The sequence below is a fragment of the Terrapene carolina genome, unplaced genomic scaffold (assembly GCF_002925995.2).
Source record: "Terrapene carolina triunguis isolate 2854851 unplaced genomic scaffold, T_m_triunguis-2.0 Scaffold228, whole genome shotgun sequence".
Taxonomy (NCBI): Eukaryota; Metazoa; Chordata; order Testudines; family Emydidae; genus Terrapene; species Terrapene triunguis.
In genome coordinates, this window is record NW_020664579.1 from 1,744,444 (window position 1) to 1,763,104 (window position 18,661).

At 40.8% G+C, this 18,661-nt stretch overlaps 1 protein-coding gene across 1 annotated transcript in view; it reads left to right on the forward strand.

The window, feature by feature from the left end:
* FZD3 (frizzled class receptor 3) overlaps window positions 1-18,661 on the forward strand; it is a 75,307-nt gene that overhangs the window by 4,302 nt on the left and 52,344 nt on the right. Inside the window, exon 2 of the mRNA XM_024203533.3 lies at window positions 1,743-2,268. Within this exon, the coding sequence (XP_024059301.1) occupies window positions 2,080-2,268 (189 nt within the window). The 5' untranslated portion in view covers window positions 1,743-2,079. The remainder of the gene's footprint in view (window positions 1-1,742; window positions 2,269-18,661) is intronic.

Genomic DNA, 18,661 nt, shown 5'->3' on the forward strand with positions numbered 1-18,661 from the left:
ACAGGGATGGGTGGAGTATGTTGTGCTCTGACTTATTTTCAGCTGTTGCAATGGTTCCTAGAGAGTAAGCAACATGGTGCACTCAAAGCAAAAAGGAGATGTGGAAGGACCTGGGTACCATTGCAGAGCAGGGCCTGATTGGGAGAGGCCTGAGCTCTCTGGGTAGCCTGAGGTATATAGGAGCTCGCTCTTTATGCTGAGGTACTCAGTTAACCAAGGAAGCAGCACTGGGAGAACCCTTTAAAGTGCTCATATTTCAAGGCAGAAGCTTTTGACTCCCTGCTCATGCCTCCCTAGTCAAACACACACTAGTCCCAGTCACATATATCACTGTGTCGTCTTTTCTGCTCCCATACTTTGGTGGAGGTGAGGTAGGGTGAGTGGGGCTATAGGCTTTTCAAGAGACTAGTTAGGATGTGGTAACTATGTAAGAGAATGAAGTCATGTTGGGAGGCCTTGGCTGGGGGGAATCCAGTGCCTCTGTGCCTAGGCATCAGTGCTTGAAGTAGTTCCCTGATGCTGCTGCCTTGGTTCCCAGGCCTATTGAGGCAGCAGCACTATTGTGTCATTTGATATGCTGATGCCTCAGAGCAGAGGCTCTTGCCTAGTTTGACGCTGCCTAATGTGCTGGTTAGCAGAGGCAGTGGTGCTAGGGGAGCTGTTCAAGTGCCAATACTCCTCTACTTTCTCATCTACTTGTTCTCTTCTAAAGCTCCTGTCTCCTCCAGGACCCTTTCACTAGGTCTGCTTTTTTTATATTCCAGCTCATCTGCCCAGCCTGCCTAAAGGTTTACCAAGAGAATAGGCAGAGCACAACTGATGCGTCAGAGGCAGGCCAGTATAATCTGAAAACAAAAGTAGCTGATTTGAGCAATCCTGCAACAGCTAATTTTGGCATAGTTCAATTAGAATTATTCAAGATAATCTCTACCCCCCCACCCCCCCCCCCCCAAAAAAATTAGCCTGTTTGAGATTTAGCACTGTATATGTTTGTGAATTGTTTAGAGAAACAAAAAAGCAAAACTTCAGAATTAAAAACTTTAAATGTTCAATCTGTGAACATGTGTAAATATTTCACTAAAAATAATTGCACAGAAAACTTAGTTTGTAATTCTTCAAAGGGCAGTTCCAAATTTGGAGGCTAAGTTCAGTTGCAGGTGGGAGCTCCGCCTCTGAGCAACAGTAGCAAGGTCAGTGGAGATATTCTTCCATAGCCCTAGCTGCGGCTACGTTGGAGGTTAGGTTAGCATAACTGCGTTCTCAGGGGTGTGGATTTTTCACATGCCTGCGTGCTGTAGCTGTGTGGATGCAAGTTTTAAGTATAGACCAGGCCTTAATGTGTCTTTGATGGAAATATTTAGGATCCATCACATAGAAACACTGTCGCTTCCATTTTCCCTCCTTCCCTATAGGAAGAGAGAGCTACCGGTATTTTTGGAGCATGCATCTGATGAAGTGGGTTCTAGCCCATGAAAGCTTATGCCCAAATAAATTTGTTAGTCTCTAAGGTGCCACAAGGACTCCTCGTTGTTTTAGCCCTTTCTGCTCAGAGAGAGACTGAAAAATCAGAACTGAAAATTGATTCTGGGTCTCTTGATTTAATTACTTGGCTTCAACACTTACAAATAAATTACCTTAAATATTTATTGTGCTAATATTGTTCTATATTAATTAACTACATTTTTAATTTTGAAGTTAACTATAGTGGTTTTACTGGGTTTTTTTTGTTGTTTTTGTTTTAGGCTGCTTAATAAAAGAAGAACATAGCTCAGCTGCTGTTTCAACAGGATGGGTTCTATCGTGTGGGAATGTGGTTAATCAACTTGACACAGTAACCTAATGCAGCCTACATAATGTGAAAAGAAAAGACAAGGTGTCCCATCTATCTCAAGTCTTCTGTCAGACTGACTGAATAAGACTCTATCAGCACAAATAGTATTTCAGTTTTTGAAGAATCTTAACAAACAAGCAGCAAAAATACTGGCATTAAAGCCAAACCTTCAGTACATGTATATCTGAAAGTGTACATTGAATAATCTGACAGGCCTCCGTGACTGGCTCCCATTCACATGTGGAAGGATGGCTACTTGCTTGATGTTCTGCTGTCTTTTGTTCTTGGAAGTTTTGGTGGGGCATACAAGTGGACACAGTTTATTTTCTTGTGAGCCCATCATCTTGAGGATGTGCCAAGACCTGCCTTACAATACCACCTTTATGCCTAATCTTCTGAATCATTATGACCAGCAAACTGCAGCATTAGCAATGGAGGTAAGAATTAATCTGCTCTCTTTCAAAAGTATGTATTTGGTAGGCCTTTAATTGACCATGGGATTATTTTTGGCAATTGGGAATTAAGGAGAAGGATGGTTATATAAAGGATATTTATAATAAAGTTTCAGTATTTTGCCTATTGTCTTATTGTTTGAAAAGTGTAAGGCGCCCAGATGCTATTTGCCTTACAAATCATTCCATAAAATATACTGTTAAGAATTACTACAAATGTGTAACCACATTGTTCATATATACATGAACAATAAGTACAACTGTTTGCGTTCAAAAGTACTCAAGGGCTCAAGCTTTAAATATTTTTGGCTGATGGAGAATGCATATTTGGAATAATATGTCAGCAAAAGTTAGCTTAAAGCACTTTTCAAGAAACTAATTTATACAGTAATGCTAAACAACCAATGGAGGACTTAGTTCTAAAAAATATGTCCTTCTGATGTTTTGTGGTTGGATGGAAGAATATTTTTGCCTCCTTAGTTCTTACAGATTGTGTTGTCTTTGTGTCCCACTAGTCTGATGGAAAAAAATATGCATGTGCTTTCCCAGGTTACAAGAATATCTGTTGGCAAATCATTCCTTTAAGCTGCTTCTGTTCAGGCAGGGAATTGGTGAACTTAAACTTTCTTTGTTATTGTAATGGTACCTTACTACTCTTTTTATCTATAGAATAAATCCAGATAAGACTAGTTCAGTTATCCTTGATTTCAGTTTTCCCACCACCACATTTTGTTGGACTTCTGTACACCATTCACTTTATTCATTTATAGTATAATAATTCCCACTAATATGTCTGAACTGTTCTTGAATATCTCTTGCGATAGTGCTTCAGTCACCTACTTGGGAGTTTTTTCCACTGGCCTCTTGTTTGTATACTAGGAATCTTTGTCCTTCCATTTACAGTGTCTGAGTAATTCCTTTTTGTAGAGCTTGGCTGTGATTTGATTAAAGCAGTGGGAGTTTGAATGCTCAGCAGCTCTCAAGATTTGGCTTTTCAATGCTACTGTGAAGGAATTGCGCACACCAGGGGTTCTCAACCCTTTTCTTTCTGGGACCCCATAACATGCTATAAAAACTCCAGGGCCTGGTGGGGAGCGGGGACTTGGGGCTCTGGGCCAGGGGTGGGACCCTTGGACACAGGTGTAGTTTGATTTCTATTTGGGAATGGGGGGGCAAGGGTCGGCAGGGCTCAGGCTAGCTGTGCACAGCAGGGTCCAGGGAGGGAGCACTGCCACCGCCCCCTGACTCACCTCAGCAGGCCACCCACCTGCCTCGGGCTGTGTGCTGGTAGCTGCTTTCTGAGGGCTCTACTGGAGCCAGGTCCCCACCTGGGCAGCTCTGACCTGCTACGTGAGCAGTCAAAGGGGGCTGGGAGCTGAGGAGCAGCTGCAACCCCAGGCACCAGCAGCAGACAGGGGAATGCCAGGGCTGCCCAGTCCATGGCACCACCAGCCAGAGGAGCAGCTGCTCCACACTGCCTGGCTCCGGTTTCCTGCCTAGGATCTGGCCAGAGGGTGGGGCCTGAGGGGAGCTGAGGGAGAAGAGGTGGGGGGCTGTGGAGCTGCCCCCAGGACTGCCCCACTCTGGAGAAGGCACTTCAGTTTGGGGGGCAACACCCTCATGCCCCCTCAACTCTGCTCATGGGCTCAGGGCTTCTGCCCACATTGGGGCTTCAGCCCCGCCGCTTGCAGCTTCGGGGGGGAGAGGGAGAAGGAGCTCGGGATTTCATCTCCCTGCTGCCCCGACTTGAGGGGGGAGAGGGAAGCTCAGGGTTTCAGCCCCATGAGTGAGGGGTGCCAGGGCTCGGGGTTTCAGTGGTGGGGTCCCACGGACCGCCGGTTGAGAACTGCTGGCGCACATGATCATGTATCTTCTTCCTATATCCTAGAAATATAGTTTCCATGTTCTTGTATAGTTTTTGTTCCCTTTCTTTTCATATCTCTAGCTCTCCTATGTCCTTTCTAAATGGTGGGATTATGAGTTCTGTGTGTGATGGACACAGGTAATGTTAATGCTTTAATCTGTAACATGGAATTTTATTCCATATTTTTGCCTCTATAAATGTACAGTTGTATGACTGTGGTATGGGCACTGTGGATAAGGGTTTGTTTGTCCCTTATGCATTCTCCCCATTTCTCCCATGAGATAGCGACAATCTGGTATTGATGTTATGCCCAGTTACCAGCTGTTCAAACAACAAACTATATTGATGCTGACTAAGATTAGGCTACTGTTTTGTCTTCATAGCTGGTGATATGTTAAGGAAACATGTTTAGTAACATGGGTTTCCTTAAAGAAATCACATGTTTGGCAATGAATTGAGGTGTTGATGACATATGACAAGACAGTTGCACATATAATATAGCATAGTACTTGATAAAGAATACTAAAGGTGGTTGAGAGGTGTTTGAAATGAAATAATTACTAATTGCCCATCTTTGCTCAATGTGATAACCTTGCAAATGAAAATAGGTTGAATTAAAATAGCATTTTTATTTCCAAAATGTTTTTAAAATTTATATTATGTACTGTAAAACAAATACAATAAAGAAAAAAAAACTCCTCGAAAAGGATACTCAGAAAGCCATAATACCAACACAAATCTCTATTGTAGAGTAAAAAATAGAGAACATTAAGCTGAATGCAGCTTTTCCATCATTCTACTCCACAAAACTACCAGTACCAACTTCTTACCTTCTGATCAAATTCTGAGCCAATAAATAAGGAGTTTCAGTCTTTGAGGTCAAAATCTTACATAAGGCTTTAGAATATTTTAGGTCTTTCTTCCTCTTTTTGTGAAGGTGTGGATGAGGATCTGGCTTAGTTATCTGGACTATTTGAAATGGAGTATACTTTATTTACCTAATTAAACAGGGTACTTAACTTGTGTGGCATTAGGTAGGAAACAAAACTGAGTCTCTGAGGGAGAGATTCTCTTTCTCTTGAAGAGGAAAAAATCCCTACTTAGACAAAAACAACAAGGAGTCTGGTGGCACCTTAAAGACTAACAGATTTTGATCTTTAAGGTGCCACCAGACTCCTTGTTGTTTTTGTAGATACAGACTAACACGGCTACCCCCTGATACTTGACCCTACTTAGACAGTTGTTGTTCCAACAGATTCCTTTTAGAAATTGTGTACACAAAAGGGTTCTATCTAGTACATAGGGCCAAGTTCTGCTCTGTTACACAGTGAAACTCCAGAGTGACTCCACAGAAGTCAGTGGAGTTATATTAGTGCAAATCAAGAGTAAATGAGAGCAGAATTTACTTGTAGTCTGAAATCTCTTAAAATTATTTTCAGATTTAGGCTCATTAGAAAAGGCTCTGTTTTGTAAACTGGCCAGAGTAGAGACTTTTCCACAAAGAGTTTAGACCAAGGATTTCCTCATTTTGGTTTAGCTGAAGAGTTTTTATTTCAGATCCAGGAAGCTGAACAGTCTGAACTTGAACATTGTCTACATTTGAAAAACTGCACTAGTCTATCAACATCAGTGCAGTTAGTGATGTAACACTTAGCAGTTGTCTGTCACAAAAGTTACAGGGATTAATTTAAAAGTTGAAACAGTTTAGCTAAATCGATTTGTGTGAACTCTTGTATTAATTTTAAACTGGCTATCTGAAGTGCAAGCTAAACTGATATAGGCAGGCTTAAACTTTATATACGTGTTGTACACAAGTTATACTGGTTTTAACTAAATGGGTATAAAATTACACCTTTAATTTGTACAACTATGGGGAGAGCAGATCTTATGTAAACAGGGCTTTGGAGTTTCTGGTGATAAATACAGCCTTCTGGTAGGGCTAAAGCAGTTTCTCAGAGCCTCCTTGCTCCATTACCTCTTTGTACTTGGAAGCAGATACAAGAAAACACTTCATCCTTCACTCTGAGCCTCCTAAGCTGATTTCCCTTCCTGTTCATATTGCAGCTTTTGAGCCCAGGTGGGAATCCTGTCTTCTGACCCAGCAGACTGAATACCATCTTCAGAGTGGGACGGCCCCCTGTCGGGTTCCCTTTTGAAGGGAGTTAATGCATTCCCTGTCTGTTCTGCTGTGATGTATGTATACCTAATCAGTGCCCTCATCCAATTTTTAAAAAAAGTTGTCCATTTAAGTAGCGATCTTATTGAAAGCACACTATGCCTCTGTTCCATGATCCGCACTGGTTACCACAGTGGCAGCCACATGGAACAAAGTGAAAAAGTGGGTCAGTCTCCCATGCTGGCTCTTCTGTGGAACACCAACGTAGTACTCTTTCTTGCCTAGTTGACTTAGTCTGTAGAATAGTAGGTGTTGTGTATGTTTTATTTATTCCTTATTAAACCTAGCAGAAATTTAACATCTGCACTTAGCAAGAAGGAATTACTTGCTTTTTGTATTTAGCCTTAAAAAAATATTACAGGAACGATATTCTAGTAAAAACATGAGGATATTCCAATATTTGAATTAATAGTTTTCAACCAAATAAGAGTATCTGCAGCAGGTATTTATAGACCTCTCCTTTCTTGAAAACTTCTTCACCTCTGACTGATTTTGCGGCTCTGTTCAGTGTTCTGCAGTGCTGTAACTGATCTTAGGTATTTTTATGGAGGAGTTTTCCATAGGATCTTCTTTAACACCTCTACATCTGATCTTGCTAACATGTGAAAATCTCAGGATGCCCCAAACAAAATAAAAACTCAAATCTTGGAATCTGGCAGTCACTACAACTGCCAGATATACAATTTTGGAAACTATTAGTGAGACTTTGTAGGATTCTATGAATTACAAAGGAAAAGGAGAAATGTAGGGCTGTAAGGGCCCTTGAAAGGTCAACTTTTCCAGCTCCTGTGCTGAGGCAGGACCAAGTATACCTAGATCATCCCTGACACAGGTGTCTGTCTAACCTTTTTAAAAACTCCCATGATCGGGATTCCACAACTTCCCTTGGTAGCCTATTCCCGTGCTTAACTGTCCTTAGATAGAAAGGTTTTCCTAATGTCTAATCTAAATCTCCCTGGCTGCAGACTAAGCCCATTATTACTACTTCTCCATGTTCATTGAATATAGGACAATTGATCAATCCTCTTTTTATAACAGCCCTTAATATGTTTGAAGGCTATTGTCATGTCCCGCCCTTAGACTTCTTTTCTCAAGGCTTATCATAGGTTTCTTTAACCTTTCATCAAAGGTCAGGTTTTCTAAACCTGTTATCATTTTTGTAGCTCTCCCCTCTACTCAGTTTAGCCACATCTTTCTTAAAGTGTTGTGCCGAGAATTGAACACAGTACTCTAGATGAAATTTCACCAGTGTCAAGTAGAGCAGGACAGTTAATGCCTGTGTCTTGTTCAATCCTCTTATTAATACATCTGAGAATATTAGCCTTTTTTTTTTTTTTTTTTGCAACTGCATCATATTGTTGACTTGTTCAATTGGTGATCCACTATAACTCCCAGGTCGTCCTTAGGCAGTTATTTCCCATTTTGTACTTGTGCATTTGATATTCATGTTTTTGTTTCCTATGTGTAATACTCTGCACATGTCTTTACTGAATTTCATCTTGGTGACTTCAGACTAATTCTCTAATGTGTCAAGGTTACTTTGACTTCTAATCCTGTCCTCCCCAAGTGCTTGCAACCCCTTCCAGCTTGGTGTCACCTGCAAATTTTATAAGCACACTTTGCACTCCATTATCCAAGTAATTAATTAAAACATTGTATGGTATCAGACCCAGGACAGGCCCCTGTGGGATCCCACTGGATACATCTCTCTTCCCCCTGTCCCCCAGGTTTGACAACAAACTACTGATGATTACTTTGTGTACAGTCTTTCAATCAGTTTTGCACCAACTGTGATGCTTCCTGGAGTACCCAGGTTTGAGGCACCTTGCTACCACCTTCCCTTAGTGGGAGGAAGCCTTGTCTGTGCCTGCCAAGAGTCAGCTCCCTGACTCCACCAGCTACAAGCAACACAAGTACTCCCTCTCAGCCCATACAGGCTCTGTTGTCCATCTGCAGGTAAGAAATAGGCACACTCCAACCCCTAAGCACTCCAGTCGTCCCCCTGGAGTGTTCAGCCCTTGTTCTACTGGACACTCTCAGAATTCACAGATCTGCTGCTCCTAAAGGAACAGTATGCCAGCTTAGCAGTTTCACCTCCACATCACTGCTCCACTCAATTCGTAGTGCTTAGATTTGTTTATAGTGAAAATAAGTGTTTAATAAAGAACAGAGATTCAAGAAGAAATCAGTAGAATTAATGGAAAAGGTTACATATAAAATCATAACACTTTCTAGATCCTGAACTTAACTAACAAGACTTCTCCAGTTTCATAAAGGATAACTTGCCCAGAGTTGTTTTTTTCTACCTGCATTAAACAGCCAGACCAGCTGTAATCCTCTGTTCATAAAACAATCTAGTTGGCAGATTGCAGGTATAGAGTTACACCTAAGTGACAGATATAGTTCAAACTATCCATTGTCTTCACTTGTAAACAGGATATCCCCTGCTGTTTGTCTTTTCCTGGATGGAATCTCCCCTGAGCAGTCACTTGATTAGCATTTTGTTCAGACTGTAAATAGGCATTCATTGTGAAGTATTCAATACTCAGTATACATATAACCAGATGAGCAAATAAAGAAATTTCTTTCAGGCAGGAGATGATTCTCCTCTTCTGATGACCAGCCTCAACTTAAACATTAAAAGCATAACTTCTCTGTGTATACTTACACATTTTGCAGTGACGATCGGTGTGACACAGGCTTTCAGTAGCAATCTTCCATGGCACCCTTTAACAAACTATGGAAACCAGATCCAAAGGATCTTGTGCCATTTGCCAGTGGGCACCAAGTGGTCCCTGAGTCACATCCACCTTCGAGTAATTTCCTCTAGACTACATTTGCCTGGCTTGCTTATGAGAATGTCATGCGGGACTATGTCAAAAGCCTTACTAAGATTAGGGGTATATCATGTCTACAACTTCCCCTCCTATCCACTAGGCAAGTAACCCTGTCAAAGAAGGAAATTAGGCTGGTTTGGCATGATTCATTCTTGATGAATCCATGTTACCTATCACCTATCCTCTAATGCTTACAAATTGATTGTTTAATAATTTGTTCCAGTATCTTTGCAGGCGACAAAGTTAGGCTGACTAGTCATAGATTCTTCAGGTCCAATTTGTTCCTCTTTTTAAAAGATGGGTACTGTGTTTGCCCTTCTCTTGTCTTGTACTAAATTGTAAACTTTTAAGCAAAAGAAAATGGAAACAGCTGTCATTTCATTTGTTAAAAATACACTGTGCTCTCCTTTTCATATACTGTACTGCATATGCTCGATTTAAATTAAAATAAAAAAACGTTAAGTTCTTCCAGTGAAGTTTCCTTATTTATATGCTTTGTAACTCAAAGTATTAACTACTGTCATTTCAGTTCCATTCCTTTAGTAGCCTTTTTCATAACCATAAAGTGAAGATAATCCACGTTTTCATGATGGGTGCCGTCTCTCTATTTGCATCATCAAATCACCTTGACTCAACAAAGAAAAATGGAAATATTACACATAGGATACTGAATGAAAGCTTAAGAATGGGAACTGTAATTGGATCCACCCCCCTTATTTACTCTCGGGAAAGATAAAGCTTTAGGCTCCCTACTGTGCTCACTCAATAAGGCCTGTTCAATCTGGAAGGCAGTGGGGGGAGGATTTCATTCATTCAAGGGGTTAGAAGGTCATTGGGTCCTTGAGGATCTCTTAGCTGAATTGATTCTTTTGACTGCTGACAAATGCCAGTTATTCCAGTAAAATGTCAGCCCAAATCCACTGTTAAATATTTGACCATGCTGAAAGATGTTACATCTCTTCTCTTAAATGGAGCGATGGGAGATTGAATAGAATGTTCTAAATTCGTATACAGTGAATAGTTTAGTAATTTGCAATATTAAGAAAAATCATTCTGTTTGTGGGGCATTGGATTATGCACCTAAATGGCAAACACTTTTCAAAGCACATTTAAACTAATAATAATGAATAATAAAAACCCTCTGATGTGCTGCTCTGGATTAAATCATATTGGTCACATTGAGCTGTCCAAATTGTTGAGTGTAGCTACTAGGAGCTGTCCAGCACTGATCAGTACTAATTATTCATGCACAAATTTATAAATAAGTGTGTGCCATTTTAGGAGGGTTACTATTTTTATATATTTAAGGCTTTTTGCGTGTGTTAATGCAGAAAAGGTGTCTCTGTACACAATCTGTAGATCTTTTTCTCATTTGTAGCAGTTTCTGTAAGTGAAATTCTGGCAACGGATCCATGTTTTAAGGCAGGTGTTGTAAAACTTTTTCCTAATGTGGCTCAGACTAGCATAATATATCCTGGATAATCACCATACGTGATAACATGGACCATCTCATTCTCATTTGGAAAGGTGTTATCTTATGGCAATTACAGCAGGTGCTCACACATAAAAGTGACTGTAGCAAAATATGTACTATAATTTAGCTATCTTTTAATGCAATTTAGTATCTGTAGACAAGGATAGTCAAATCCATGCAACCTGCCTGTGTTCTGTGAACTACCAGTGATCCATTCATCCTCACTGGTCTCCATCCTTATCCCTGAATCTATCAAGCTGAATCTACAACAGGGGTCGGCAACCTTTCAGAAGTGGTGTGCCGAGTCTTCATTTATTCACTCTAATTTAAGGTTTCGTGTAACAGTAATACATTTTAACGTTTTTAGAAGGTCTTTCTATAAGTCTATAATGTATAACTAAACTATTGTTTTTATGTAAAGTAAATAAGGTTTTAAAAATGTTTAAGAAGCTTCATTTACAATTAAATTAAAACGCAGAGCCCCCCGGACTGGTAGCCAGGACCCAGGCAGTGTGAGTGCCACTGAAAATCAGCTCTCGTGCTGCCTTTGGCACGTGTGCCATAGGTTGCCTACCCCTGATCTACAACCTTCAGTTCACATATTACACCATCTGTAATATGACATGTACACATATATATTTAATTAAAATTAGGGGCATTTAATCTAAAGTTGCCCACAGGTTTCTAGTGCCATTCCAGAATGTGCAGAATGGCTAGCCTTAAAACTCTGAAAACCAGGATATACAAAGTTAAGGTACAGCCCATCCTTCCAGCACAACCTTAACTCAGCTCTCATTTGAGCAATGTCCCCAACATACCGGTAACACATTAGCACTCTACCTTCACAGATGCACAGAGCACATAAGTACTGTAGGACAAAGTCTAACATCTTTTCTTTGCTAAGACAAAACTTGAATGTAAGGCATAGCAAACAGGAGCCAGGCATTCTCAAACACTAAGTCTACTCCACACAAATCATCCCAGATGTACTAAATATGATCACCCCTCTGAGGATTCTTTCTGAGATGCTGCCTTCACTTATTCCCCACTAAGCCCTGGAGACTACTGTCATATGCCAGCAGAGTTCTGACAGTCTCCTTGGCAAGAAGACACCCTCCTCCACCTCTGGCAACCTACAACGTTCAGTGCTGAAATGAGCTCAAATCTACATCAGGGTATACATGCACCTATTTATATTGCAGTCATAGCTCTACCAAGCTATTGTACTAATCTTGCTACCTTTCAATACAATGACACCTAACAGTGAATGCAGAAAAATGCTAAAATTCAAATGTGTGGAGTGGAACACAACACAATGTTATGTTCTTAGTCCTTCCTCAATCTACTTATTGTAGATTCATACCCTTTTTTATAGGGACCATTAAATCGTCTTGTCTGATCTCCTGCCTAATGCAGGCTTGAGAATTTCATCCGGTTACTTCTGGATTGACCCTGGTAAATTCTGATTGACTAAAGCAACTTCCCATAAGACATCCATTTTTGATGTGAAGACGAGATGAAGAACCTCTTCTCTTGTTAGTTTTGTTAACCTGTGCCACCACTATTACTGAACCATTTCTAGTGGCTATTGCCAGCTTCAAGCAGGGCAGAATTCAGGTTGCATTGCAGGTGTGGCATGTACCTTAACTTTGCATTTATTGTTTTTCAGACATTAAAGTTTAGCTGCTGTCTGCATTCTGGATGGGCAAGAGTGGAAAACCATAGTTCTGTATTAATGAAGCTTTTGGGTACTTAACTTCCTTGGTATTATTAAAAGTAATCTCGCAGCATCTCCAGGTACCACATCCCAGCTCTCCCCTCCACTGCCTCTGATTCCTGGGCAAGGATTACCCCAGCCACAGCATGAACTGGCTGTATATTTATGCCTTCGCTGTGCCTGCATCATCTCCTGTCTCTGCCTGTCCAGCACAGCCTGTCTCTTCCTTTTCTCCAGGGCGAGATCCCGGCTCCCTGCTCTCCCTGGTTCTGGGGGTCAATTCTGCCCTTTCCCTTCTTCCTTTTGTGTGATGCCGATCCTCCACCGTGTTATAACCCTGAGATATGGGGCTGTGAACAGGAAGGATCTTCCCCTACCCCCCTCTACCCTTCCCTCAGCCAGGACAGGGGGGAGGGGAGACATGGGGCTGACAGGCTCCCATCCTTATTCCCATTAATTTCTCTCCACCTCATAATTCCCACTCCTCTGCTCCCAAGTTCCCCCCCATCCCTAGACCCTCCTAGCACTGCTCCATCACTTCTTTCCATGTTTCCCCTCACCACTTTGACTCCCGTATTTCCTGCTCTGCACCAGAAAAGTTTTAAAAATCTGAAAATGTTATGAGCATCTATTCCATATTGGGGAAGCTGTGTATAAGAAACTCCTTGACCTGATGACTGAGCGACTTGCTTGCCTTTGATCACACTCAGTTCCATTGTTCTGGAAACATGATACATTATCCTTACTGTGTACTAGTCTTCCCTCTGTTAATCAATGCAACTTTCCTTGACAATACTTTTAAAGTAAAATCTGAGTTTACATATGGTGTTTTGAGCACTTTAAAATATTGCTCTTAAACCAGGTATTTTGGTCTCCGGGCAAAACTTCCAAAAGGAGCCCCTGCACAATGGCATCAGAAAGCAAGGAATGTGTACAAGGCACATTATCTGGAAACTATCAAGGGTAGGGCTTGAACCTACAGTGCAGTGTAGAACTCAAGTTCAATGACCACACTCTGACAACAGCCTGCCTGGGAACCTTCTTGCTTCAACAGAGCCACTCTTGAGTCAGCATGTGGATAATAGAACATCTAGAATAGGTTTTTGTTGTTTTATTTTAAAACAGTTAGCAACACTCATCCTATTTTAAGTTTAAAGATCAAGACAGAAAATACAAAATGAAAACCCAGTTATGTGGCTGGATTCCTAAATAAGGAGCAAAGGGAAAAGAGGAAAGAGGTGGACTGTTGCAACTGAAAAGCTTCTGTAGGTTGTGGTAGGCCACAAACAGAGTAAAAACTGTAATATGTGGGCAAAAGGCAGCTATTATGCTGCTGCATGCTGTCTTTTGCCTGTTTGAGAGAGGGGTTTGTAATTCAGGCAGACTGGTAAATAGCGATACATAGAAGAAGATGGAAGCAGTGAAGGACAAGAGGTTATTACTGAGGTGGTGACATAGGAGCCTACCCAGAACTGAAATACTAAACCTGATGGAACTAGAGCACTCTATAATTCAAGGAGGACTTAACGTGAAATTCTATGGCTAGAGTGGTTTAACAACCACAGGAAAAGTGGAGGTTACCTTGCATTGTGAGATGGATGGAATCTCAATTTAATATGAGCGGTTACAGTAAGTTACATAGAGAGCCATGATCTGAGAATACCAGTATAATTCAGGGAAACGGGGGTATCTAAAGCCAGAATTTTCAGGGCTGCAAGGTGGGGAGGAGCAATCCTCTGTCTTGGAGACAAACTAAAGATTTGTCATTTACATTTTCAGATTGTTAGGTGCTGTGATAACCTACAACTACAAAACCGGGCAGGTATTTGTTAAATGGCCTTGGTTTCCTTCTCCTGACCAATCAGCATTCTTCATCCCACTGAAATGCAATAGATAGTCTTTTTCTTAAAAACCTATTGTATTCTGGTGTCTTGGACCCTCAAGTTGGGAGGGTAAAGTTCTGCATAAATTGTTCTTGCACAACTGTGATACAAAATCTTCAAAATACACACAATAAAAGGCATTGTAGAAAAGTTCATTTTAATTTTTTTTTTAAATAACTTCACTATTGTCTACAAATGAAGGAAGAATGGAAAACATACTCCTTCTGGCATGTTTGTGCCTTCCCATATACAAAGAAGGGGACAGAATTCTGCATTAAGATTTAACTGGAAATATGGAAACAGAATTTGGGTCTTAATGGATATAAGATCTTTTGGACTACAATTTACTATAAGCACATGAAGATCATTGGTTTTATTTAAGAATGCAATTTAAAATAGATCTGCATCTTAATCAACCTCTATTCACAATAGGCTTATTTTCAGGGTCATGGATGGAAGCAGATGGGTCGGCACTGAGGCTAATTCTGCAGCATCTGGCAGAGGCTTAAAGAAAGAGAAATTATTGGGAAAGGTGGAACACATACACTAACTTATTACAAATAGGCAGATGACCGCTTAACATAAAATATAGTCAAATTGTGCCAGTCATGGCCTATCTACCAACTGGTATCTCTGAAGCAATAAAAAAAAAATCATGATGTCTTATATGTCTTGCAATGTTCCTCCCAATGCCATAAAGGATGGTGATCCTACCATACTTAGTCTTATTTCCCCGGTCCCTCCCCACACTACACTCACAGCTTTTCCCTATCAGGAGAGAAATCTTTATTTTAGTTGAGAGTAATATCAAAGTCAACAGTTTGAATCTATCTTTAAAAAAAATCAAATTGCTTTCACTTCTAGAGAGTGCAGGGGGATAACTCGGTGGGTTGCAGTCTCCCTTCCTGAACACTTGTGGGAAAAACCTTGCTTTGGTGAGTTTGTAAATTTCTTTTTGTCTCTTGCAGCATCAGCTACACATACATGATGTTGTCTTTAGATCGTTGGTATGCTAAGAGCAATAGTAAAATTTAAAGCTGCTATGAAGACTGGAAGTCTCCCAATGGTCTTAGAGAAAAATCTCTAGCTCACTTAAAAATGTGGATGAATATCTGAGAGATTGCATTCTCTCATTCAATAAAAGGCCTGCATGGGGCAATAGTATAGAATTCGTTTTACAAGTTTCTTGATGCTGCAGTTAGAATTGTAACTGCCCGGTCTTTCCTACTTTGTTAATGAGATGATCAGTACGTTCCAGACTTACGCCAAAGATTATATTTTTTACTAAACTTTTTTTTAGTAACACAAAATGGAATGTTCTGCAGCACTTCAGATTTTATTTTCTAGATGAAAAATAAACTTGGCTATTTCCCTTTTTTGTCTGAAGAGAATTTAGACCTTGAGATTAGAGAAATTCCAGTTTCTCCAACAAGAGGACTTGTACATATGTTTTTTCATAGTTTACTAGAATTGAGGAGGACTGTTTTAAAACAAAACCCCGAAGCTATCAATATAAATAATACAGAACTTGTTTGTGTTTAGGTTATTTTAAAACCTTATTTAGAGGGATTTTTGTCATTGATAGAAAAGTTTTCTTTGCTCAGTTTTTGACTTTTTTTAGTTTACAAATTCCACTAATTACCGTACTAGACATTTTTCATGAGAGCCACCCCAAGAAAATGTGCATAAATTGACCTACCTAACCGACTCCTGAGTATTCTCCCATTTTGCATTATAATCCACTGCAGGTTACATTCATTATGCTGACTAGACAATCTGTGTCTTATCTCTAACAATATGTGGCATTTAGATGGGATTTTTATCAAGTTTTTCACACTAGATTAGAACTGGATTTCTTATGTTTTGGTTCCCCCCCTTTACTCTTATGATGTCCAAGTATCAGATTCTGTCCACCTTTCTTTCCCGTCAAGTCCCAGCTATTTTTAGTCCCAGCTACTGTAAGACCTTACCCTTTTCCGTACATATCCTCCTGGCAATTGAGATTATCTAGAGTTCTCAGGTTTATTCTGTCAGCAGGTCATTTGTAGTGAAGGATCTCTGACTCCTGAAACTCTCTTCACTTGGTATTTTACTGGAGCCTGAATTGGTTGTCCTTCAAGGTATTGTGTAAAGTCCATGTTTACCTAGGCCTTTCCCTGGATGTGGCTTGGCTATGCAATTATGATTTGCTTGCTTCTAAATACTTTTTATAGTTTCAGAACTTTTTCCTGTTCAGTGAGAGAATTTCATAGATTCTTAAAGTGCAGGTGAGAGACCTCTTAGGTTGTCATTGTTGTTAGCACAATGATGCTTCTAGGTGCGACCACAACATAAATGACTAAGTGCTGTACAAACAGAAAATGACAGATCCTGCGCCAAAGAGCTTACGGTCTAAAACGGATTCTCAAACTTCATTACTACATGACCACAGGAGGGGGGATCGAAACCTGAGCCCTGCTGCCCTGGAGAGGGGTGGGGAGGGGGAAGCAAAGCCAAAACCCGAGCCCTGCTCTCTGGGTGGGTGGGAAGGGCAAAGCCCATGGGCTTCAGCCCCATGCAGGGGGCCTGTAACCTGAGCCCTGCCATCCAGAGCTGAACTCTCCGGCTTCAGCTTTGGCCCCGGGTGGCAGGGCTCAGGCTTCGGCCCTGGACCCCAGCAAGTCTAACGCCAGCACTGGCGACTCAATTAAAAAGGGGTCGCGATCCACTGTGAGGTCCCAACCCACAGTTTGAGAACTGCTGGTCTAACATGATCCACAACCGGTGAATGATAAAGAAATAGCTTGGATGAAGGAGACAGGGTTACAAATAACAATTGCCTTCATCTTAGCCAGTCAGAAGTAATTACAACTTGCCATCTACCTTGCCATTGTCAGGTTGTAGTTTACTGTATGCACCATCAAAGAGGCGAGTTTTGATGGACTTTAAGGCAGACAAGATGGTCTGGTGGTGGCTTTATGGATTTTGGTTTTGAACAAATTTTGTGAGTGCTCTTGTGTGGCTGCAAAATTACTCTAATCTATGGCAGCAGCAGGAAAATGGTTTTGAGACAGGAGTGCATAGTTAAGTACCTTATTAAAATGCTGAGGATCATGCTCAAGTTCTTGTCTCAGACATGCTTATTCTTCACCTATGCATCCCCTCAAATCCCACCCTCACAGCTCCTCTTTTGTACCCTGCCCACTTTCAAGAAAGGAAATGAGTGTGTAGGGGACTTGTAACTCTACTCATTGAGGAGACTATGCCTAACTCCCATCTTCCTTGCAGACCAAATATAGCACCTACATGCATGGGCGTGCAGCCTCCTATGTGGCCTCCTGTGTGACACCTGTGCTAGATTCTTTGAGGTGCTGAATACCCTCTACTCAGCCACTGAAAATGAAAGAACTCTGAGCAGTGTGCAACCCTTTGCAGGGTTGAACCCTTAGCCTCTTGGAATGCCACACTTTCTATCTATAAAATAAGTTATTGTTATTTATCTATTAAAATGTGAATTTTAACAACTACATAAGATGTGAACTTGGGAGGGGTTGGGCAAATATGTTTCACCAAAACAAGTCACAAGAAAGATGTGATATAATTAAGTGTTTTTATATAGAAGATCTACATGATCATTACACTGATCACATTTTAACATACCCTGTTTCCCCGAAAATAAGACAGTGTCTTATATTAATTTTTGCTCCCAAAGATGCGCTAGGTCTTATTTTCAGGGGAGGTCTTATTTTTCCTGGAGCTTCGGGGCCTTATATTCCGGGGTGGCCTTATTATCGGGGAGGTCTTATTTTTGGGGGGATGCCTTATATTACAGCGAGAGGCAAAACTGGAAGTAGGTCTTATTTTCGGGGGATGTCTTACTTTCGGGGAAACAGGGTACCATAACATACCATATATGAACCCAGCCAGCCAAATTACTCCAAGAGCAGCAGCAATAAGGATAAAAGAAAAAACTGGACCCTTGATCTTATGTTCCAAATTAGTAGTTCATACTCAATCTTTATTTTAATAGGATTCTCCTTAAGGCAGTCTATTCCTATGTATGGCCCAATTCTGCAATGTTCTGAGCGCCTCTTGAGATACCCTCAGCTCCCACTGAAGTCAATGGAAGCAGAATGCTGAGCATAACGCAGGCCCATAGGATACTGAGATTCATTGGGTCTTATTCTCCACTCTTACACCAGTTTCGTATTGGTATAACTGTAGTTAACACCTTAAAAATATGTTGACATAAAACTGATATAGTAAAGTGTATATTCGGGCCGATAAGGTTTTTAAATCGTGTTCAAAAACATAATTAAAAAAAAATTCCCAGAGTGAAGCTCGAAGTAAATGTGTGTGTTTTAATGTTTGTGTATTTAATAGCACCTTCCACATCTTGTTTCCCATAATGAGAATTTGGCCATGATACTCCTACCACTTTCTCTGTT